The sequence below is a fragment of the Antechinus flavipes genome, chromosome 5 (assembly GCF_016432865.1).
Source record: "Antechinus flavipes isolate AdamAnt ecotype Samford, QLD, Australia chromosome 5, AdamAnt_v2, whole genome shotgun sequence".
NCBI lineage: Eukaryota > Metazoa > Chordata > Mammalia > Dasyuromorphia > Dasyuridae > Antechinus > Antechinus flavipes.
The window spans coordinates 236,802,095-236,827,660 of NC_067402.1; the positions used below are offsets into that span (position 1 = coordinate 236,802,095).

A 25,566-nucleotide genomic window follows, 5' to 3' on the forward strand; every position below is an offset into this window, starting at 1 on the left:
GACTTCTTGCAGACAGGGCTTCACAAAGTTTCCACGCTGATTTCTTTCCATTCTATTTTCAATGTAGTCATTGACTTCCATGCGCAAATGGTCCTTGAATGGCTTGTTTATTGTAATATCAAGGGTGTGGAGATAGGCAGTCATTCCTGCAGGAATCATTACTTGATCTATTCTTCTCTCTGCAAGGAAGTTCTTCATTTCTTTAGCACGGTGAGTGCTGGCTGAGTTCTTCTTTTATCCTCCATCATGCCCCTTTTATCCTCCATCATGCCCCCTCACTCCCACTTACATACCGGGTTTTTATGTTGCCCTGCCTCAGCTCTCCTCCACGGCACTGCTCTCAATGGCGCCAGCAAGCAAATCACTGGGGAAGAACAGGATGACGCTCTCACTGCTGCAGCTCTGATTGGATGCAGCTCGGAGCGCGGTGTGCGTTTCACCCGGGCGGGGGGGGGGGGGGGACGGGGACGGTGCATACAGAGGGTACCGTAATGTAGCGTGTAGCACAGGGGATCACCTTCACTACAGTAGCAATCTCAACAGGGCTTATTTTCGGGGGAGGGCTTATTTTAGAGGAATCTTACACGGTAAGGGGAGGGCTTATTTTTGGGATAGGTCTTATTATTGGGGAAACATGATACAAAGCTTACCTTCCAAAATAAACAAATCCTGAATGCACTCCCCACCAAGTCTAGCTTGGGGAGAATAGACGCACATTTAAAGAACAATGGTAGTAAGGAAGATGTTTAGAAAACAAAATGACTCACAACTCTGGAATTGTAGCTCTTCCTCTCTCTAGAGAATACTCTCAAAATTCACTACATGGCATCCCTACTGGAGAAGTCAAGTTCATTGCTTGGATAAACTAGGCAGATTGTTTTCCTGCTGAATTGGTTCCTCACAGGGTATGAAAGGTTCTCTACTGAAAGAGTCAATCCACTGGATTCTCTGGACAACTATAGTCTCCACCACCTCTAGCCTCATACTCAATTGAGTATTACTTTTTCTTTTGGTGGAATACTGTTGTGCTCTTTTTTACAAAGGGCAAAATTGCAAGCAAAGGGCAAAACTAAAGAGTGGTTTAAGATCTTTTAGGACCTCCTTCAGGACCTTGGATCTGAGACTTCTCTCCTCTCAGAGAAGAAGGAGGAAAGGTATCCCTTTTCAAAAATCCTTTCTGTTAGTGTGAGATTTCACCTTAACTTATGGTGACAACTAAGCATATTTCCTAAATTCCTGCTTGGTATAGGCAAATGAGTCACAAAAGTATGGGTGTGGGAAAGAATGGAGAAAGTCTGTGCCCAGGAGGGACAAATTCATTATCCCAGATGGCCTTTTCAGATCCAATGAAGCTTATTTTTGTAAACCTCGAAGAAACTCACTATTACACTTCTTTAATCTTTGCCTTTTAGGGTTTTAAATTTTGTTGAATCCTAAAAAGGTCATATCTTCTTTTTTTTTTTCTTTTTTTTTTTTAATTTTTATTTAATAATTACTTTATATTGACAGAATCCATGCCAGGGTAATTTTTTTTACATTATCCCTTACACTCGTTTCTGTTCCAATTTTTTTCCCCTCCCTCCCTCCACCCCCTCCCCTAGATGGCAAGCAGTCTTTTATATATTGGATATGTTGCAGTATATCCTAGATACAATATATGTTTGCAGAACCGAACAGTTCTCTTGTTGCATAGGGAGAATTGGATTCAGAAGGTATAAATAACCCGGGAAGAAAAACAAAAATGCAGATAGTTCACATTCGTTTCCCAGTGTTCTTTCTTTGGATGTAGCTGCTTTTGTCCGTCATTTATCAATTGAAACTCAGGTCTCTTTGTCAAAGAAATCCACTTCCATCAAAATATGTCCTCATACAATATCGTTGTCGAAGTGTATAATGATCTCCTGGTTCTGCTCATTTCACTTAGCATCAGTTCATGTAAGTCTCTTCAGTCCTCTCTGTATTCATCCTGTTGGTCATTTCTTACAGAACAATAATATTCCATAACGTTCATATACCACAATTTACCCAGCCATTCTCCAATTGATGGGCATCCATTCATTTTCCAGTTTCTAGCTACTACAAATAGGGCTACTACAAACATTTTGGCACATACAGGTCCAAAAGGTCATATCTTCATGTTGGAATTTGATCCTGAAATTCTTGGAAGTTCTTTTAACTCATACATTCCTGAGTTTTTCTTAGTTTTCTTAGGTTTTCTGATTAATTTATCTTTCATATATATTTAATTTCTTTTTAAGAGCAAGTTTATAAGCATATAATATATGAATAATATTAAACCTAGGATACTCTCTTACAGATATCTGGTAAAGTGGATAAAGTTTTGGCTCTAGAATCAGGAGGAACTGAGTTCAAGTTTGACTTGAACACTAGTTTGTGTGAGTCTGGGCAAGACACTTAACTCTATTTGCTTATCTCCAAATGAGCTGTAGAAGGAAATGGCAAAATGCTCCAAAATCTTTGACAAGAAAACTCTATTGGAAATGACTGAAATGATGCACCCAAATAGTACTCTGACAATAGAGAAATTAGATTATTATACTGGGGACATTTTAAAGTCCATTTGAAAATTTTAAGTCCATATGTGGGTGAAAATATTTTCTTCTGTTTTTAGCCTAGGTTTTGTACCTGATTACTTTTTGCAAATAACATACTTGTTCATATAGTACTTGTGATGCATTAAGAGTTTAGGTACCTAGGTGATTGTTTTAGCTTTGTCTTTAACTGGATTGTGAATTTGAGTAAATTAGAACACTTCAAAGTGTCAGGTTTTTTTTTTTTTTTTAATGTAAAATAATGGAATTGAAACAAATGATTTCAAATATTACCTTTCCTGACTTCAAAATCAATTCAGAATTTTTTACATTTATATATATACAGTACTTTAAAAATGAATGGTTATTCGTGTAAAATTTATAGTGTAATGCCAGAGAAACTGAGGCAAGATAGAAATTAGAGGGTTTTTAATATTTGGATTTCTGAAAGGGAGAGATATTCTGGGACCAAAAAGATCCATTTTTTGGTCTCAGGGCTGAATCAAACTTTTCATCTCAAAAGAATGTGAGCCATGTGAGGTTCCCATGAAATATATATATACATGTGGCTCTAAAACTACCAGAGTAGACAGAGGCATGGGCGGAGTCAGAGCACTGTGAACAGGAATGGACCATCAATCTGGTTCTGGCAGGGTGGGGGGTGAGGACCATAAATTCAGATAAACCAGAACTTAGGAGCCAGAAAGACTGAAGTCTCCCTTATCTTGAGTTTACACATTTACAATTTATAACCTTAAAGAGTAGTTAGCCCTAAGTTATATCAGTCCTAATGATCAGGAGGCGGGGTTGCAACCAGAGGGATTGAGGCAGAACAATTAAAGGAACTGAGATAGAACAATTTAGGGAAACTGAGGCAGAACAATGTAGGGAAACTGAGACAGGACAATTAGGGAAATTGAGACAGAAAAATTTAGGGAAACTGTGGCATAACATTCCATATTCTCTCTTCTGAATATTCAAATCATTGAATTACCTTCCTCTAGATACCTGGAAGGTTTTAGCATCACAATTTTGACCAACCCTATATGAACCAAAATAAAACTAGAAAAATGCAAGGACTTATGTTAAGGACAAGTTTCTCCCTGATAACCCCAGAGTTAACAGAAGTACAAAGACTATCTGTTGCAAACATGTCAGGTCCTCTGCAGTTCTGGAGCACTATCTCAGCCAGGGAATGCAATCTGAGATGGACAGTTCACTCTGAGTTAGGTGGTCTGCAGTCATTTGTGCAATAATTTAGCTTCTGCTTATAAAGGGAGTAGCAGGGCTCAAGACAGTCATGCTGCCCATCCTAAGAAGGGCACCCCATGTCTGTCAGAAGCCTCAAGAGCGGGAAAGAGTGAGGTCTGGAATAGCTCCACCTGTCCCTGCTCAGAAGAACAGATAGGGTTGCTACTCGGATACAAAACAGACGCAGATTTCTGAACAGAGTTATCAGAGAATGCACAGTTAAACCATTAAGGCTGGCAAACTCTGAACTTTTAGAGGTCTGATACCAAACTGCAATGTTCTTTGAAAATGCTGAAATACTAATTAAGGAACTGGGTTTACAGGACTGGAGAAACAGATCAGAGAGACTGCCAGTCTTAAGACAGATGTTTGTATCTTGGAGATTTCCTAAAAACAGGCAGTCTGTTAAAAACCTGAGTCTGCCAGGACAATTTCAACAGAATAAGGGGTTTCAAAGCTTAAGCACAGTAAAAACGAAAAAGGACTGCTTAAAGGACTTCCAATTCAATATGAACTGATTTGATAAGGGATGGGGCAGAAGTGCTTACAGCAACGTGAATAGAAACTAGAGGTTCCCACTCTTTCAGGTATTTTGAGAAAAATCACCAGTTTTCCTAATTTCCTATCTCTTCCTCTCTTTTTTTTCTCATGGAAAGGAATCATCCAAAAAAAAAGTAAATAAATTGTCAAATAAACATCCCACATATAAATCCCAAGAGTGAATTTAAAATCCTATACATAACAGAGTAGTATGTTTCTGAAAAAATCCCTCAAACAATTACATATTCTGAAGTGAACATAGATGTTATAAACATATAACATCCTTAACTGCAACAGTTACCCAGTCAGGGTTTAACAGTCATTCATCAATTTTTCCCAAGTCCCCCATATCAGTCCAAAGTACACTAGGAGCAGGGATGATAGTCTCTCATTCAAAAACTGCTTTGTGCTGGAAAGGGGCTGAGGCTTTCAGTCCATGAAGGGAATGGGTGTGGTGTTCTGACAACGGTGTACTGATTCAAATCCCAGAAGCAGTTCAGTATAGTAGTAATTTGACCAAAATCTAGAACAAAAAACAAATCTAACAAATAGAGGTTAAAGCAGGCTGCTACCAAATGTGGAGAGTCAGCAGCTTCCTATGTGAAGAGGTGAGTTTGCTTCACAGGACAGGCAAACAGTTGTCAGTCATAGTCCCAATAAAAACATTGGTTCACAGACAGTTGTGTTAATTGGCCTCTCATTATTTAGAAACTTAAAAAAAAAAAAAAAACCTGAATATCCAGACACAAATATCTAGTAACAGATAGATGACCAGACCTAAATACTCATTTGCCTAAACATTTAAGATATAATGATTACACATAATCAGATTGGAAAAAGGAAGGTATAACATAATTGAATTGTATTAACAGTTCTTATTGACTATTGTTCTGATCAATCACAGGAGGAAAAAAAATGCAGGGACATGACTATAACATAATATAAGGATCAGTCAAAACTGATCCTTCAGCACATTCAGTTTTACTCCTGTTAATTTTCCCACTAACTGTCAGAGGGTGGAGCTTTAAAACTCCCAAATAGTATTAGCTACAAGCCTAAGAGATTTAACCTCCAATAATAAATCTCATTAACTAAAGTTTCAGATAAATCCCAAACAGGTATTTACCATGGCCTTATATTGATAACAGTAAGAAATTTGTCCCAGTAAATTCACACAATTACCTTACATACCCAAGTAGATAGTTGTATAAATTGAACATTATACAAATCATTTTGTTTTAAAATACCCAATACATAGAAAAATTCCAAATGGCATATTCGCCATAACAGAAACATTTTCAAAAGGACAAAGGAAAAAAAAAACTAGTATTTTCAAAGGCCCTTTAAATAATGGGCATTAATGCAATCAATTAAAACTTATGCAGAATATCCTAATTCCACCTAAAAGACTCCAAGAAGGTCTGAAAAATATTAATTAAACTTTTAGAAATAATCCTATCAAATTATATATCACATTTATGACCATATTCTTTAACCAAGGAGACCATTATGCATCTAAAGAAACAAATATTCAGTTAATTAACTTAAAAGTAGGCTGTCTTTTTAAATGATTTGCTCTTTTCAGTGGAGAGCCAAGCAGCTGCAACTTGATTAAAAAATGGCTGGAACACACTTACTGGGAGGAGGGGGGGTGGGGAACGGGGATTCCATGTGATTGCTCCCTCCCCCACTCCACCTCCAAAGAGGCAGCCTCAGGCATGAGGGCCTGGGGGAAGGGAAGGTGAACTAAACAGCATTCCTGAAGACAAAAGATTCCCTTCTTACTCCCCACTCAATTTTTCTCCATTCTTCCACTAAAAACTTTTCTCTTTCTTTTCCTTCTTAACTCTTTCCTTTCTCTTAGCTATATACTTTAAACAAATTCCCAAAACAACAACCTTTCTAATTAGGTGCTCCATTGTTAAAGTAGCAGAAAGCAGTAGGGGAAGGGAAGATGAGTTGAATCTTTACCTTTAAAGACAAAATATCTTCTCCTGTTTCTCTCTCCCCCACCTAACTTTTCTTTCCTGAAATCATTCAAATCTTTAATTACTCCTTCTTAAATCACCTTCATTCTCTTTTCTTTTCCCTTAAAAACTTTTAAGATTCATAATACAGTGAATAGTCAAATAACTCCATAAAACTCATAGACATGTTCAAAAGAGCTGACAAAATTTTAAAGCATAACTTAAAATGTTAACAAATTACCCCATTTACTTCAGAAGGTAACATAAACTGAACCAAACCGAATATAGTTTTTAAGTTTTTTTTTCTTTTTTTTTCCCTAAGTTTTCTTCTCACAGCAATTAGCAACTAGCATCTCTCTTATCTCTCCAGGCAGAGCTTCAGTCAGATAAGATATTTTTATTGCCCTTTACTCTGTCTGCTCTAGCAGGATTTTCAGGAGAAAACTTTTTTGTCAGAATTTTAAGTCCTGTTCTTTTTACTTACAAATTAGTTTAACAGGTTAAGAAATTAAAAACCACAAGCAATTTTCTTTCCTACTAAGCATAATTGCAACATTGAAATAACCAATTTTTAATTATTGTTCTTAAAACTTTAACAGAGCTCCTTCCAGGGGTCCTCAAACTTTTAAAATAGAGGGCCAGTTCACTGTCCCTCAGACTGTTGGAGGGCCAGACTATAGTAAAAACAAAAACTTTGTTTTGTAGGCCTTTAAATAAAGAAACTTCAATAGCCCTGGGTGAGGGTAATAAACGTCCTCAGCTGCTGCATCTGGCCTGTGGACCGTAGTTTGAGGACCCCTGTTTAACAAATGAAACAAACAAGTCACACAGAACACAGAACATTAATTACATAAACATAGACTGCACAATCACAACATTCAACAAAACATTTAACACATATACACAGTAGGGACTTTCCAGAAGCCTCAGGAATAGCTGCTGAGGGCCTCCCAGAAATAAACAGAGCCTTTTTAAATAGACTTCCAAGCTCCAGTTTGATACGTTTCTCTGCCTTCATAGAGAATGCCCAAAGATAGCCAGAATTGTGCCAGAAGACACTCAGAACCAGAGTTATGCCACTGGCACACAGAACCAGACGCAGATGGTGTCAGAATAACCAGATTTACACTCTAGAATACCCAGAATTGTGCCACTGGCACACACAATCAGATGTTGTGTTTCTGGGGTCCAATTGCTCGCAAACAGACAGACAGACAGACCAAATTGTGTTGTAAGACATTCAGACTTACTCTCCTGTGGCTGAAATGAAGGCATCCACTGTCAGGTTTTGCTATGGCAAAAAAAAACTGCTCTCTTGCTGACAAGTCTGGAGCAAACCCAAGAGCTAGCCTTTTCCTAACAAAGAGCCCAGATTTCAGCTGCCCCAAGGTCTGAGGTAGAGATCCGAAGATCTCTAATCTCTAATCGCGCTCTCATTTCTGATATCTTGCTGGGGCCTCCAAATGTAATGCTGGAGAAACTGAGGCAAGATAGAAATTAGAGAGTTTTTAGTATTTTATTTGGATTTCTGAGAGGGAGAGATTTTCTGGGATCAAAGGGATCCATTTTTTGGTCTCATGGCTGAATCAGACTTTTGTCTCAAAAGAATTCAGCAGTCAATGTGAGGTTCCCATGAAATATATATACATGTAGTCTAAGCTACTGGTGGAGTGAGAGCACTGAGAATGGGAATGGACCATCTATCTGGTTCTGGCAGGGTGAGGAGTGAGGACCATAAATTCAGATAAACCAGGAGGACTTAGGAGCCAAAAAGTCTGAACACATGATTGTGTTTACACATGTACAATTTATAACCTTAGAATAGCTAGCCCTACGTTATATCAGCCTTAATAATCAGGAGCTGGGGGGGAGGGGGGCAAGAGGGGGAATTGCAACCAGGGGAATTGAGGCAGAACAATTCAAGGAACTGAGGTGGAACAATTTAGGGAAACTGAGGCAGAACAATTAGGGAAACTGAGGCAGGACAATTTAGGGAAATTTTGGCACAACAATAGAAAAGAATAAAGATGTACTACATAAGCCAATTTTGTTAAATTATACAGTGGAGTAGCTATGCTGTTAATTGGTGATTTTCAAGATTTGGGTGAATATTAGAGTCAACTAGGGTTTTGTTGAAGATGCCTCAAAATAGTCCTATTGGGGAATTCTATATTTCCTACCTTCTGTCAATCAATAAGTATGTATATTAAGCACCTGTTATGTACTTCACAGTGATAAACATTGAGATTACAAATGAGACAGCTTTTGCCCTCAAAGGTCTTTTATTATTTCAGAGGATGCAACATATTCACAGATAAGTAAATATAGTATATAAATAAATAATTATATATGCAAAATAAATGCTGAGTTTTGTGGAGAGGCAAACAACACAAGAAACAGCATGAAGGGAAAAAAGAATAGTGACTTTGGAAGAAGAAAACCTGCATTCAGTTTTGCCTCACTTAACATTTGTGGCCTCAGTTTTCTTATTTACAAAATGAAAGGATTGGACTAAATAGTCTCTGAGTTGTTTTTCTGTTCTAAAACTGTAATTCTAGGGAAATCACAAAAAGCTTCTTAAAGGAAATGGCACTTGAGCAAAGCACTGAAGAGAGTGAAGAGGGGGAACATTCCAAGCATAGAAGATTGCCTATGCAGAGACACAAAAGAGGGAAGATTGAACATCAAGTATCAGAAATAGAAAAAAGGCTGATTTGGGGAGAGCAATGGTCTCCAAATTTTCTTAATTTCATTTTCTTATCAGTAACTTAAAAAAATCATTTATATCTTAATATGTGTTTACAAATAACATATTAAGGTATAAATGATTTTTAAAAATTTACTTTGTAAAAACTGCTGGGGAAACTAGTAAGCTGGCTGTAAAAACTAAGTGTAAACTGCTACCTCATAACACATATAAAGATAAATATGGAATGGATGTAAGACTTAGATATAAAAGATGATTTCATAAAAAAGAAGAAATCTTTCAGATCCAAGACTAGAAGAAGAGTTCATGATTAACTAAGAGAGAGGAAGGATCATAAAAAATAAAATGAACAATTTTGATTATAAAAATTCAAGTTTTTGTATGAAAAAAGTCATAAATACAAAACATATACAGAAATCTATGCAAATTTAAAAAACAAAGAATTCATTGATAAAATGTACATAATTGTGAACAATTATTAGCTGATCAAATCCCTCTTATATATATCACCTCCCTTTAAACATTGGAAAATAAATATTATATGTCCTCTAAGTCTTCTCTTCTCTAGAATAATGTTTTCTAGTTCTTCCAGTTGAACATTCTTCTCTAGGTTTATAGGTAGGAAAAAAGATAATAGATATAAAACGACAAATAGATAACCCATCATCCATTCCTGCTTATCTGATCATATTCACTGTCTCACCCCATACTTTTACTCTTATAGTGTTCTTATAGAGGAAAAAGTACCCTCTGTAGTGCAGACCTTACTATGCCATAGCAAAGAAGTAATTGAGAGGTGGTGGAGAGAGGAGAAGGATTTTGGCTGTCAATGCCTGAATATTAATGTCTTGAGGGGTTCACTCTTAGTTCAAAAAGGAGGAGGTTGGGAATTTACATAGCTGACATAGGAGGCAAAGTAGAAAAGTGTTAAAAAGTAAAGAAGCATGGTTGAATTACAGATTAGCCTCACAATTGCTATCATAGGAGGAAGTTGGGATGAAACCCATTCTCCCATCAGTTGATCACATATCTGTTGAGGACTCTAGAGGAGCCCATGCCTTTTTTTTGGACATCATTGTTATATTATCGTCTGGAAGGAGGATAGATTGGAACAATATTGGCATAGGGTTTTTATAATGGCAAATAAGAGTTTTTTTTTTTACCATATATGAAGAGCCAAGGAGAAGGCAATGAAGCTTCTTGAAGAGGAGAGGAAGTGACATGGTCAATTCTTACTTTAGAAATATCAGATTGAACAGCTTAAGACAGAAAAATTGGAAAGGAGAGAAGTTGAATTCAGGGAGATCAGTTTGGAGGTTATTACAAAGTATTCTAAATAGGAGGTGATAAAAGTCTGCTTTATGATAATTGTGGTGTGAATTAAGAAGGGAAACATATGGGAAAGATATAGAGAAGGAAGAATTCGCTGACTTAATTACTGACACAATGCACATTGTGAAGTGAATGAAAATGAAGCAAACCTAGTTGATTAGAATAATGGTACCCTCGTGGAAATTGGAAAAGAACTGGCATTAGGCAGAGAAAAGATGAGTTGAGTTTGAGGTACCAACGAGATAATCAACTGAAGATAGTGGCAGATATTTAGATTCAGTGTCATTTGCATACAGAAGTTGATGAGATCACCATCTCAAGAAATAATTTAAAGAAAAGGAATTGTCTCCAACCAATTCGTAAGGTACATTTATATACAGAAGGCAAATTAGGTTAGATAAGCATTAGTAAGTTCTTATTATATATACTAGGCAAGACCTGGATGAGGATCTTATAAAGAAATCCAAGATAGGTGGGAAGGAAACCATAACAATACCAAGAAACTCTTGGAAAAGAAAAAATGTCCTTAAAGTCTGTGGATCCACTTAATTGTGTCAAATGTTGTAGAAAGGTTCACAAAGATGAAAACTAAGAATATGTGCTTTGGCAAAGCAAATAACTGATTTTGCCTCTTTTCTAATAGATAGTTGATAAAAAATATTTAGTAATCTCCTACTTCATAGAGGACATTAGTTTCTGTTTATTTCTTTGCTTAAAGTATAGTTTAATCAAGTCAAAGACCACTAAAGAAAACAGCTTTTAAAATTACATTTAGCAAATCACAACATAGAGACTTGCTTTTTCCTATTTAAAAGGTAAGAGGAGAATTATAGCAATATATTTAAAGCATTAGGAAAAAAATAATTGTTTAGTGTGTTATCTGTCATATTTGTTTATATTTTTTATAATTACAGAAATTAAGATGTTTCCTCAAATGTGATACATCTTAAGATAACTGTCTTTATTTTCTCTTTCCCATATATCAATATCAAAATGTTTATTTAATTTTTTTATTTAATAGAGTTTTATTTAATAGAATCAATGAATGCAAAAGAAACTGGAAAGATCTAATTTGTTATTATATTAAATAAAACTAATGTACTATAAACTCAACAAATAATAATAAAAAAAAAGATTACTGGATTTACCAGTAAAAAAGGAGAACAGATAGATTAACTAAAGAAAAATTGACATTTTGGGGCCAAACTTTCAGGGTTGTTCATCTGAAATACTTGGGCCTTGATTAAATTGATGGAAAAAGCATCTGAGCCATAAGGGCTTTTTATAAGTGAAGCAATATGTCTGTGCCTTAAAAATTACATCAGATTGAACAAACTCCTTAATTCGTTTAGAAAACAAATAAGTTCATACTTTATAATTTCAATTGATTGGGCAACTCCTTAATTTGATTAGATTTCTTTGGTCAAATATAAGTTGATTATTGTGACCCTCCCCATGTCCTCACCCCCCAAAATAGTCTTCTAGCTGTTGCTTGAAAAGTTTCAGATAGAGGTAACACACCACCTCTTGGGGCATACTATTCTATTTTTATTTTTTAAAAGCTTTTTATTTTCAAAACATATACATAGATAGAAGACCTGAAAGACAGGAAGAGAACAATTACAAAGGGCTTTAAAAGTCAGAGAATTTTATACTTAATTCTGGAGATAACAGTAAGCCTCTGGAATTGACTGGATGATATCTGACCTATGCTTTGATTTGAAAGGTGGATTGCATTAAAGAGAGATTGGGGAAGGGGAAAAAAACCAGATTATTGCAATATTCTTGGTATAAAATAATCATAGAGGTAGAATAAACAAGACTTGACTGGGTACTCCATTGCTCTTGGTTCTGCCTTCTGAGGCAATTAAATCCTCTTAAATATAACTGCCCTGTCCTCCTCTTCTTCCCTGCTCTTACTCCTCCAAGTCATCTTTAGACTAGACATATGCAGCTTCTTCATTCTGTCCTCATTGACATGGACATCTCTAAACTGTCAACTGCAAATGAACTAAGGGACTAGAATACTTTGCAGTCATTGCTCTGTCTTAAAGCAGTACATTCATTTTAATACATCAAAAAAATAAGTCCCTCTCCAGTCCTCAGAAGAGCCTGTATCTCTCCCCTATTTTATGTGAAAGGCATTGTCTGCATAGTTTTGATATAGTTATTTGTGGTATTTTTCTTCTTTAAAATATAATGGTTCTCTCTGGGAGCAGGTTTCTCGGAGAGGTTTTCTGGAGGCAGCCTTAGTGGCAGTTGAAAGTAATAATCACTCCCAAATGCAGCCAGGTGATAAAATGCAAATATTTATTTTCTCCTTCCAAAATAGCCTGGTTACTGTTTCTTAGTGGCCTATCTTTCTGCTTGGTTCCAAGAGCTTTTGCAGATTGTCCCTTGCTTCTGCCTCTGCTTTCTTCAGCCTCCAGCCAGCACCAAGATGAAAGTTGCAATGAATCTGTCTTGCCTCCGAGAGAGAGCTTCTGGCTCTCCCAGAGTGCTCTGTGTCTGTCCCAGAGTGCTCTTTGGCCCTAAGAGCTTCAAGGGAGGTATGAATTCGGATATCTCATACTAAACCCTGAAATCTCTCAAACATGTGAACTCCAATGAGTACTTAAATACTCCTTGCTTATATGAGCGCTCTAAAGGTGTGAACACAAGCATTGTATCAATTCCATTGAGTTAACACTAGGATTCTAACATCTCCCTTGAATTATCACCTTGTTTCAAGTTGAGTTAACACTAGGATTCCAACAGTTATTGTCAGTGGAGAGGTGTGAGAATTGAGGTGGGGAATCTCCTCTGGTTGCACAGGTCCAATGCGAAAGAATTTGAGAACTGGAAAAGTCTGAATGGCAAAAAGGATTTTTATTGGCACTGAGAATCCAGTTTTGCTAGGAAGACAGACTCCTCAGTGGCAGAATAATTCTATCAGAGAAATAACAAAGGTTATCACTGAGAAGAGGGTATCTTCACAGCAGGCAAGAGTCCTGACAGGCAGCTGTGCCAAGAAGAGAGGTTCCTTGGCAAGACATAATCCTGCTTCGGATGTCCACAAAGATTTGGGGTTCAGAGTTGTCTTTTATTGGCAGTCTGGGGCTAGGGCATCCATTGAATGAGATTCCTTCAATCTTGTCAGTGCTCCCAGGACTAGATTTCCAGTTGAAAAGATAGTACTTATCTTGGAGTTTCAAGACACTCAATAGGAATATCAGGCCCAGATCTCCAACTGAATAATATCATTTTGAAGGGTTTTCCCCAGAGTCTTGAGAATTTCCTGAAGGGGATTGGGGCCACCCCCAAAAGATCAATGGAGGGTGATTTGAATGAAGCCACTTAACTTGTCTGGGAAGATATGCTTTCCCAGAGGAGGGCCTGAGACTCTGAATCTCCCTTCTTTTACAGATTAAAACGGACCCAGTTTCAGAGTTCATTCCCCATCAGTTTCTACACAGAAACGTTCTATTTGCTGCTCCATTCAAACTGTTTATATATGAAAAGGGTAATAAATACCTTACAGAAGAATATTGGAAGTAAACAAGTTGTCAAATTTGAAGACAGGAGAGCCCCAAAATTGGACATTCACATTAGCCTCCAAAATTGGGGAAACCAAGTAAAATAGAAAGTGCAGCATTAGAAGCAAGAGCACCCAGAGCTCTTCTGCAGAATTTATAATGTCATGAGATTGATTTGGTAGTGGGAATTTGCTGGCTTGAATTCCTTGAAAGCCTTAACCTCTATCAAGTCTACAAATAAAATAAAATGAGCACCAAAATTAAAAGGAAAAGAAATTTATTATGCAGCAAGGAAGAGTGCTTCCATTGGTAGCAGTTTCAGCTCCTTAGGGGATAGATCACAAATCAGTAGCATTACAAAATAGAAAAATGGAAGAAATGTGAAAAGAGAGAAACTCAAAGGAGTTAATTAAGATCAGGTTTGCTCTTGTGGGAAAATATGTTTCCTAGTGGTTAGTCTTACCAGAATATCCTTTGTTGGCAGTAAATCCTTAATATGGTGATCCTCCTTCAATATAGAATCAAGCTTTTTCTATTGCTAGTAAGGAGAAGAACAAAATATAGTTTGAGAGTTTTCTATTTATATAATTGCATAGCTTGGACCTAGATAAGGATTACTGAGGATAATATGTTTTTGCCAAATTCACAGTTTGCCTATTCCACAATTTCCACATATGAATTGTGGAATCAGTCTTGTGACACTAATTAATATTTTATTTATTTTTGCTGAGATATTTAGGGTTAAGTGACTTGCCTAAGGTCACACAGCTAGGAGGTGTTAAGTGTCTGAGATCAGATTTGAACTCACATCCTCCTGACTTCAGGGCTGGTGCTCTAGAGATCCACTGCATCACCTAGCTGCCACACTAATTAATATTTTAAATGAATCTTTTGGTCTCAACAGTTCCTTCCTGTAACTTACTTTGAATTGCTTTTGACCCTGTAGGTTAGACTTGTTACCTGAGATAATCCAACTGAAATGATGTAATTGGAAAAATAGAGAGTTAGGAAGCATCTTAGGCAGTCTGCCATTACCAATAGAAGCAAAGTTGAGTTACAAGACACTAGGACACATCATTTTCAAAGTTATTAATGGCTCCAACTAGAGATGGCTTCTTCTGAACTGTCAGGATCTTTCCAGAAAGTCTTAAAAGAATAAAACCAGAAACCAGGCTCCCTTTTAAAGACCACAAAAAGGGTGACTTCTATAACCAATGAAATCAATCTTCCAAAAAACTTTGAAGGAGAAAATTAAGTTTCTCTTAATTCTACTAAATCAAGCAGTTAATGTTGGAATCAGTTGTGGTAAGTAGTCATTGATACTTATCAAATGTCCTTAGTCCTTTCAGGACATCATCCATAAAGAAATGCTTTTCAACCAAGCTTATCAAGCTGATGAGGTAATTCTACTATTTAATTCTCTTTACATATCAGGATTTCTAGGCATAAGACAACAGTAATTCAAATTGTATGCATTCAATGTGAGGAAAAAAAAATAGTCATAATTCTATCCAGTTTGCATTTCAGCACTGTGTATTCATGAAAGTAATGGTAACTGAAAGAATTGATAACATCTCCTATTGTCTAATCCAGATTAATGTACTATTAAGATCTCTTTTCAGTATTACCCATTTATACTACACAGTCTCTCAAAATGTTTCTTTTGCTTATTTTACCTTCATAACCACCCTGAAAGATCTGGTATTGTCCTCATTTTACAAATGGGAAAATTGAGGCAAAGTCAACCTGTTTGCCTTACTCTGGATTACATAGCTGATAAGTATCTGATGTCAGATTTAGACTCACATTTTTCTGAATCTATGTCCATTATTCTATTCAGAGCAACACCCAGCTATCTAAACATATAGTTTCCCTTAATAAAATGTGAGTTCCTTGAGGACAAAGACAGCTTCATTTTTGTACTTATGTCCTCCAGTATTCCGTACAGTATCTTGCATGTAATAAAAATGCTTATTGACTTTTTGATGAAAAGAATATTCCATATTAAAATATTGCATTGTAAATATATTATAGCCTGAGAGACAGTATGTCATAGTAAAGAGCTGTCCTAAAAGCTGTGTGACCCTGAGCAAGTAGCTTCACCTTTCGATAATCTGGGCAACTCTTTTAAGATGCCAAGTTGAATAAAAGTTGCCAATCTGTATTGGTAGGTGGAATTACTTCACTTTAGAATTTTCTTTATCAATGAAATTATAGTCTTTAGAAGAGCATTATTATATATAAAAGAAAAATCTTTTTTTTTTTTTTTAACAAAAAACCACTGCTTTTTGTTTGATTATGAAAAGTGTTCCACTGAGTTGAATATTATCCAGTCTTATCATTTTTCCTCAAAGTTTTTCTGACACATGTCAAGATCCTGTTAAATTCTAGGACACACATAACCACAGACAAATGTAGTTAAACTAATTTGCTGGCTATCACATGTGTTTCTAACTGATTTCTTAATTGATTTTTTTTTTCCAGGCCCACCAGGTCCACCAGGGGGTGTGAGAATAGAAGACATTAGAGATACTTCTGTTGCACTCACATGGAGCCGTGGCTCAGATAATCATAGTCCAATATCTAAATATTCTATTCAGACCAAAACTATTCTTTCTGATGACTGGAAAGATTCTAAAACAGGTGAGGTTGATGTTAGAAATTAATTTCTTAAAGTCACAAAATTTATGTTTTTATTCTTAATGAAATCATACAGTATTGTGTTGGCTTCCATCAACTACATTATGATGCTTAATTTCCTTAGAACCCAGGATCTTCATACTCTGTCAATATTTCAAAATAGTACTTACCATGCTGTCATAGTAGAGGGGCTTGTGTAGCTCAGTGAAACTCTGAGCTATGCTATCCAGGGTTACCCAAGATAGGTTATAATGCAGAATTTTTATCTACTGGGAGAAGGAAATGGAAAACCATTCCAATAACTTTGCTAAGAAAATTCCCTAGAGAACACTAAAATGATGAAAATAATGACATTGGAAGATGTCATCCTTCTCACTGGGAAGGAATGAAATACAATTACAGGTCACTCCAGTACTAATAAAGTGACTAGGACAAAGCAGCAAGAAAGCAATTTCAAATGTATATGATGATCAAAGAAAAGTCTGATATTGCTGAAAAGATAATATTTGCCTAGGAACTTGGAATACAAAATCTTATCCAAGATAAACTGGACATCAAATAGGAGATGGAAAGATTAAACCTCAATATATTGGATGTCTGTACAAGAGCTATATAAGAAAACTTTTAACATCACTAATGATAATCACAGTGGTGTGATTATTGATGTACAACCTGGAGAATAAAGTCAAAGCTTAGGGAGATGTCTCCTAAAATACTGCACTCAGTATGCTAGCAAATTTAGAAAACACAAAAGTGGCCATTGTATGGAGAAGATTAATTTAGGTCCCAATTCTAAAGAAAGATAATGTCAAGTAATGTTCAAATTTCCAAATAATTTCATTCTTCACATGTCAGCAAGGTCATGCTTATAGTTCTGCTTCTTAAGATTCTGAAGTGAGGCTTCAACAATTTGTGAATTGAGAATTACCATAAGAGCAGACTTGTTTTCAAATGAGCAAAGAAACGAGAGCTCAAATTGCCAACATTCATTGGATTATAGAGAAAGCAAGGGAATTCCAGAAATAAAAATTTACTTCTGCTTCATTTATTACACGAAGACTTTATGTGACTCATGACAAAATGTGGCAAGTCCTCAAAGAAATGGAAGTATCAAATCACTATATTTGTCTCCTAAGAAATCTGTACATAGGTCAAAAAGTTAGAACTGAACATGGAATAACTGATTGGTTTACAATTCAAAAAGGAGTTCAATGGGCTACATATTGTCATCTTATTTATTTGACTTATATGCAGAGTACATCAGGTAAAATGCCAGGCTGGATGAAACAAAAGCAAGAATTAAGATTGCCAGGAGAAATATCAGCACTCTTAGCTATGCAGATGGTACCATTCTGATGGTGAAGAGGAAATAAGATGAGTGTGAAAGAAGACAGTAAAAGCTGGCTTGAGGTTTAACGTCAAAACAAAACTAAACCCAACTACTAGTCTCAATACTTCCTATGAAACAGAGGGAGATGAAATGGAAACAGTGTAAGATTTTATATTCTTGGGCTCAACGATCATTGCAGATAATTTTTAAAAATTAAAAACTTGCTTATTGGAAGGAAAGTTATGGCAAATTTGGAGATTATACTAAAAAGAACCTTGCCAACAAACCATAGTCAAAGTTATCATTTTTCGAGTAGTAGGCTATAAGAGTTGAACTATAAGGAAAACTGAACGTCACAGAATTTATGCTTTTGAATTGTGCTGCAGAAGACTTTTGAGAGTCCCTTGAACAACAAGAAGAGCAAATCAACTAATGGTTAATTCAGGTAATTCAATGGAAGGTCAACAGAAGCTGAAATTTGGCCACATAATGAGAAGATTGGATTCACTGGAAAAGACTGAAAGCAAAAAGAAAAGGGGGGTGGCAGCAGATGATAACTGGATAAAAAGTATTGTGGAAACAATGAACAGAAGCTTGAATAGACTTTAAGAGGTAGTAGAAAATAAGCCTAGTGCTTTAGTCTATAGGGTCAAGAACAGATGTGGTCATGACTGAATCACTGAATCACAATTTCCTTGAAACATCTAATGTAGAGGCTGAAACTATTGAGTCGGTGCACTGAGGACAGGACTGCTGAGCACTTGAAGCTAACTACTGATTGGACAATACTCTATGGGCATATGCTAGGAAAATGGTCCTTTCCGCTATCCGTACTGGTTCAGTGACTGGTGTATACAGAGGGATTGTAGGAGGGACTAGGGGGTGGAGTAAGACTAGCCAGAGACACACTTGGGCAGTAGACGAGGGAGAAGGCGGTCGCGGAGATTTTGCTTCCATCCTGTTCAATCCTGTGTCTAAGACCAAGAATAAAGACTAAGGATTTTTGCTTATCCTGACTCTGGCTGATTCTGAGGTATCTGGGTTGCTAGCATGGTCGTTACAATCTAATCTTTATCTTTTTATCCAAATCAACAGTTTGGAAAGGGTTTAAAAATGCCATTTTATTTTGCTTAGACTTATCTGGTAAAGAGAGGGAATCGTTACATTTTGTTACTTTAAAAATGATAACAAGCTACATGTTAATTCTAATTTTAACTTCAAAGAAATATTTCAATGATTAGATTTTTCTAACTATGTTAATATGAGATGTAGTGAGAAAAACATGACAATGTATGATAAAAAAGAGAATGAATGCATGGATTTCTTATTTTAGATAAAGTAGTCAATTCTTTTTCACACTGCAATAGGTTTTTTGACTTGATAAATTTTTTTAAGTTGACATTTCTATAAATATTTTAAGATTTCCAAAGTACATACATTTCTTCTTTTTAGCTTCACAACAATTCTGTTTGATAAGTATTAGAATTATTAATTTCTCTATTTCACAGAGAAGAAAATTGAGACAGCAAATGAATAAGCAAATGGCTTATTCATGTTTCTGTATCAAATAAGTTTCAGAGATAACATTTGAATTCAAAGCTTCCTAATTCTGAACCAAGTATTCTGTCTCCTATACCATTCTGCCTTAGGTACCAAATTTTCACATATTAATCCTTATTACAAACAAATGCACCCAAAGTAGCTCAATTTAGTGAAGAAAATTAGTGATAATATCAGTTTTTAATCAGTACATGTTTAAAAAATTTAGGAAGGGAAATTTACTAATTCATTATAAATGTATGTTATCTAATTACAAATTGATCTTCACTATAGCAAGACAAAAATTATATTCCTTCCTAATAAATTTGTTCTTCCATGTAGTGTTCCTCTTTTCTCAAATATGATGGTTCTCTGGGAGCAGATTTCTTGGGGGGTTTCTGGAGGCAGCCTTAGTTTCAGTTCAAAGTAATAATCACCTCAAATGCAGCCAGCTGTTAAAGTACAGTCCCTTATTGTCTCTTCTAAAATAGCTCGGTTAGTTTTCTTAGAGGTCTATCTTCCTCCTTAGTTCCAAGAGCTCTTGTAGCTTGTCCTTTGTTTCTTTCAGCTTAAGCCTCCAGCTCCCTTTGAATCTTCAGTTCTCCTCCTGACTGAGGCTCATTCTTTTATGCTCTTTTAGAGGTGTGAACTCAAAGGTTGACTCCTCCTCCAAGAGTGGGATTGTGGGAGGTGTAATTTGTAAATCTCCCGAACTTGTGAACTCTAATGTGTGAACTCTATGTGTGAACTCTTAAAGGTGTAAACTTAAGTGCATAAGCATTGTTTCTTTCAATTCCAGTGAGTTAACACCTTGTTTCAAGTTCTGGCCCATAACATCTCCCGCTTTCTTTGGATTTAGAACATAAGAACATTTTCTTTGGAAATAGAACATTTGGATATAGAACATGACCTCCCTGACTTCTCAAGGAGGTGAGAACCTCAAAAAAGATGATCACACCTTCCCTGACTGCTCAAAAAAGAAGTGAAAACATCATAAAAAGAAGGTGGTCACATCCTCCCTGACATCTCGGAAGGGAGATGAAAACACCAAAAGAAATGGAAAATCAGATCAGATTAGCGAGTTTCTGAAGAGGTTCACTTGAAACAGGTATACATAAATTCATCAATATGGGAGGTAATACACATAATTACATAAATTACATAAGCACATAGCAATATAACACAGGCTAGTAGTGATGTAACAAATAACATGAATCAACATGAATATACATGTCCATAAGTTCTAGAAATAGTCCAAAACAAATCTATTGTCCATTAGTTCATATGCTAGGAATCCAATAATTCCTGCAAGCTTTGAATATTGCAATAGTCTCATCAACAATTTTTCATCTCAAGGAATCCAATGATTTCTGCTGGCTTTCAAGTCCTTGAAACAGTATCATCTTGTGTTAGGGAATCCAATGATTCCTGAAGATTTTAAAGTTCTTTTAACAGTCTCATTCATTGTCAGCTATGCTCTTTCAGTGTCAGATGTTTCTTAAATCTTCTCCTATGTTTTGAGGTTTTTCTCTTTTTCTGTCTCTCTCCAGATACTTGTTGCCACCCATCTATTTCCTTCTCTGTCTACAGGAACACAAGCAAACCCTCTCTCCCAGGCAGTTAATCTATCTAATTCCCTTCTATTTACCACTTTTAGGATTTCTCATCATCATCTGGCAATTACATTGGAACTGTTTGCACTGGACACTGCCCTGTTGGGTTAAAAAGCCTGTATTCTCCCCAGTTGTAATCTCTTTCTGCTATCTGAATTCTTTTTGGTTATTAATCACATCAGAGTCCTGACCTTCTAAAGATTCTGTGGGTGTAACCTCAGCTGCCATCATGCCCCATCTGTCTTTTGTATGATATCTTGGAGCAGGGCTCTGCCTCTCATTTCTCTGGGTCAGTCTACATTCCGAGGCTCAGTGAAAGGCTTGGTTGAATTTTGGACATGGAGTTTTGGGTTTTCTCTCACTCTGTCTTCTCACTCTATCTCCATATCTACAATGAGCTCTCAAATGTCCAACTTTTCCACACTGAAAATATCAACGATTTTCTGTAGAAGTCCCTTGCCAAGAGGGACGCTATCTGGGTATAATAAGCATTTGTACCCACTGTGGCACAGTATCTTATGATCTCCTCTAAAAGAGTATCTTTGTGTAGTCCCCATATAATTCTTTTGCAAACCTCATTGGCATTTTCCTTAATCAGACATCTGGTCATTATTTCTGTAGCTGCATTTTCTCTAATGGTTATTGTTACAGCTGTTTGCAAACGTCCCACAAAATCTGCAAAAGGTTCATTGGGATCTTGCTCTATTTTTGTGAAGACTTTACTTCCATCTTTCTGTCCAGGGAGGGAACCCCAAGCTTTTATTGCAGCCTTAGAAATTTGCTCATACATTGTTATGGGATAATAAATCTGTTCTGAATTCTCTCCATACTGACCTTCACCTGCTATTTGGTCAAAAGTGATTTGTACATTAACTCCTGTAATGGGCTGAGGTTTGAGTTGATGCACTGAGATCCCAAGCACGTGAGGCTAAATAGTAATTGGACCATACTCTAATAATATATATGATTGGAGAAAGAATGGCCCCCGCCCACTCTTTGTGCAAATCCTGATGTGTTGTATAGAAAATGACGGTTTTTGTGGGTGGAGGCAAGGGAGTGGAAAGGGAAGTGGAAGGAGAGACTGCTGGCTGGTGGTCTCCCCTTCTGCTTCCCTTTCCACTCCCCTGCCTCCACCCACCAGTCTCGTCATTTCCTTCCTGCTCTTTCTTCTTTTTCCTTATTCTAACACTTATATAATTTCCTAAAGCCAATTGATTCCAGTTTTTCCCCATTGCATATGATGCTTACTGATGGTTTTAAATATATGCTCCTGACTATTTTAAGGAAAAGTCCATTTATTCCTATGCTCTCAAGTGTTTTTATTAGGAATGGATGTTGAATTTTATCAAATGCTTTTTCTGCATCTATTGAGATGATCATATGGTTTTTGTTTGGTTGGTTATTGATATAGTCAATTATGCTAATAGTTTTCCTAATATTGAACCAGCCCTGCATTCCTGGTATAAATCCTACTTGGTCATAGTGTATTATCCTGGGGATGATTTTCCATAATCTTTTTGCTAATATTTTATTTAAGATTTTAGCATCAATATTCATTAGAGAGATTGGTCTATAATTTTCTTTCTCTGTTTTCCACCTACCTGGTTTAGGTATCAGTACCATGTCTGTGTCATAAAAGGAGTTTGGTAGGACTCCTTCAATCTTTATTTTTTCAAATAGTTTATTTAGCATTGGAGTTAATTGTTCTTTAAATGTTTGGTAGAATTCACATGTAAATCCATCTGGTCCTGGGGATTTTTTCTTAGGGAGTTGGTTGACAGTTTGTTCTATTTCTTTTTCTGAGATGGGACTGTTTAGAATATTTACTTCTTCCTCTGTTAGTTTGGGCAAGCTATATTTTTGGAGGTATTCTTCTATTTCATTTAAGTTGTCAAATTTATTGGCATAAAGTTGGGCAAAGTAACTCCTAATTATTGCTCTAATTTCCTCTTTGTTAGTGGCAAGTTCTCCCTTTTTATTTTTAAAACTAACAATTTGATTTTCCTCTTTCCTTTTTTAAATCAGATTTACTAAGGGTTTGTCTATTTTGTTGGTTTTTTCATAGAACCAACTCTTAGTTTTATTAATTAATTCAATAGTTTTTTTACTTTCAATTTTATTGATCTCTCCTTTTATTTTTAGAATTTCAAGTTTAGTATTTGAATGGGGGTTTTTAATTTGTTCCTTTTCTAGCATTTTTAGTTGCAAGCCCAATTCATTGAGCTTCTCTTTCTCTATTTTATGCAAATAGGCCTCTAGAGAAATGAAATTTCCCCTTATTACCGCTTTGGCTGTATCCCATACATTTTGGTATGATGTCTCATTATTATTGTTTTCTTGGGTGAAATTATTAATTATGTGTATGATTTGCTGTTTCACCCAATCATTCTTTAGTATAAGATTATTTAGTTTCCAATTATTTTTTGGTCTACTTTCCCCTGGCTTTTTGTTGAATGTAATTTTCATTGCATTGTGGTCTGAAAAGGATGCATTTACTATTTCTGCCTTACTGCATTTGAATTTGAGGTTTTTATGTCCTAATATATGGTCAGTTTTTGTATAGGTTCCATGAACTGCTGAAAAGAAAGTGTACTCCTTTCTGTCTCCATTACATTTTCTCCAGAGATCTATCATATCTAACTTTTCTAGTATTCTATTTACCTCTTTGACTTCTTTCTTATTTATTTTGTGGTTTGATTTATCTAATTCTGAGAGTGCAAGGTTGAGATCTCCCACTATTATAGTTTTGCTGTCTATTTCTTCTTGCAGCTCTCTTAATTTTTCTTTTAAGAAATTAGATGCTACACCACTTGGCGCGTATATGTTTAATAGTGATATTGCTTCATTATCCATGCTACCCTTTAGCAAGATATAGTGCCCTTCCTTATCTCTTTTAATTAGATCAATTTTTGCTTTAGCTTGATCTGAGATCAGGATGGCTACCCCTGCTTTTTTGACTTCACCTGCAGCATAGTAGATTTTGCTCCAACCTTTTACCTTTAACCTGCATGTATCTCCCCGCTTCAGGTGTGTTTCCTGTAAACAACACATTGTAGGATTCTGGCTTTTAATCCATTCTGCTAACCGCTTCCTCTTTATGGGGGAGTTTACCCCGTTCACATTTATGGTCAAAATGACCAATTCTGTATTACTTGCCATCTTGTTAACCCCTGTTTATGCTTTTCTCCCTTCTTTCCCCCTTACCCTCCTTCCCAGTATTAAGCTTGTGAGCACCACTTGCTTCTCACACCCCTCCCTTTTTAGTATCTCCCCCTCCCCCCGCCTTAGAGTTCCTCCCCCTATCTTACCCCTTTCCCTCCCAGTTTCCGTATTCCCTTCTGCTTAGCTTATTCCTTCCCTTTTCACTTTTCCCTTCTCACTTTTCAATGAGGTGGGAGAAATTTCACCATAAATTGAATATTTCTAAAATTTTTCTCTTAAATCCAATTCTGAAGGCAGTAAGATACCCACTATATTCATCCCCCTCCATTCTTTTTCTCAGATATAATAGGTTTCTTTTGCCTCTTCATGAGATGTAGTACCCCCACTTTACCCTTTTTCTGGTACAATGTCCTTTCCACATCTACTTTCTAGAACAAGGTATACATGTATTCTTTATACATCTTTATATCAGAAATATAGTTCCCAAGATTAATCTTTACCTTTTTAGATTTCTCTTGAGTTCTATATTTGTAGATCAAACTTTTTGTTAAGTTCTGGCTTTTTCATCAAAAATAGGTGAAATTCGCTTACTTCGTTGAATGTCCATCTTCTTCCCTGGAAAAAGATGCTCATTCTAGCTGGGTAAGTTATTTTTGGTTGCATACCAAGTTCTTTAGCCTTTCGGAATATCATATTCCAGGCCCTTCGATCCTTTAATGTGGATGCTGCTAGATCCTGGGTGATCCTTATTGTAGCTCCTTGATACTTGAAGTGGGTTTTTCTAGCTGCTTGCAATATTTTTTCCTTCGTCTGAGGGTTTTGGCATTTGGCCACTGTATTTCTTGGTGTTTTGATTTTAGGATCCCTTTCAGTAAGTGATCGATGAATTCTTTCAATGTCTATTTTATCCTCTTTTCCTATGACTTCTGGGCAGTTCCTTTGATAATTTCCTGGAAAATAGTGTCTTTTTTTCATCATACTTTTCTGGGAGTCCAATGATTCTCAGATTGTCTCTCCTGGATCTGTTTTCCAGGTCTGTTGTCTTCCCCAGAAGGTATTTCACATTCTTTTCCATTGTTTGATTTTTTTGGATTTGCTTGACTGATTCTTCTTGTCTCCTCGAGTCATTCAATTCCAATTGTTCAATTCTGATTTTTAATGAAGTGTTTTCTTCACTCACTCTTTTAAAATCTTTTTCTAATTGTCCCATTGAGTTCTTTTGTTCTGTGGAATTTTTTTCCATTTCGCCAATTTTGTTTTTTAGAGAGCTATTTTCTGTTTCCAGTTCACTAATCCTATTTTTCAAGAATTTTATTTCTTTATCCAGTCTCTTTAAATGAGTGGGATGACTTATCCAGACTCTCTTGCCAAGCCTCCCTATCCTTTTCCCATTTTTCTTCTAGCTCCCTTGTGAGAGC

General features: G+C 36.2%; 1 protein-coding gene across 1 annotated transcript in view; it reads left to right on the forward strand.

The window, feature by feature from the left end:
• Positions 1–25,566, forward strand: part of CNTN1 (contactin 1) — a 250,874-nt gene that overhangs the window by 175,346 nt on the left and 49,962 nt on the right. Inside the window, exon 15 of the mRNA XM_052000864.1 lies at positions 16,349–16,507. Coding sequence (XP_051856824.1) covers positions 16,349–16,507 — 159 coding nt within the window. The remainder of the gene's footprint in view (positions 1–16,348; positions 16,508–25,566) is intronic.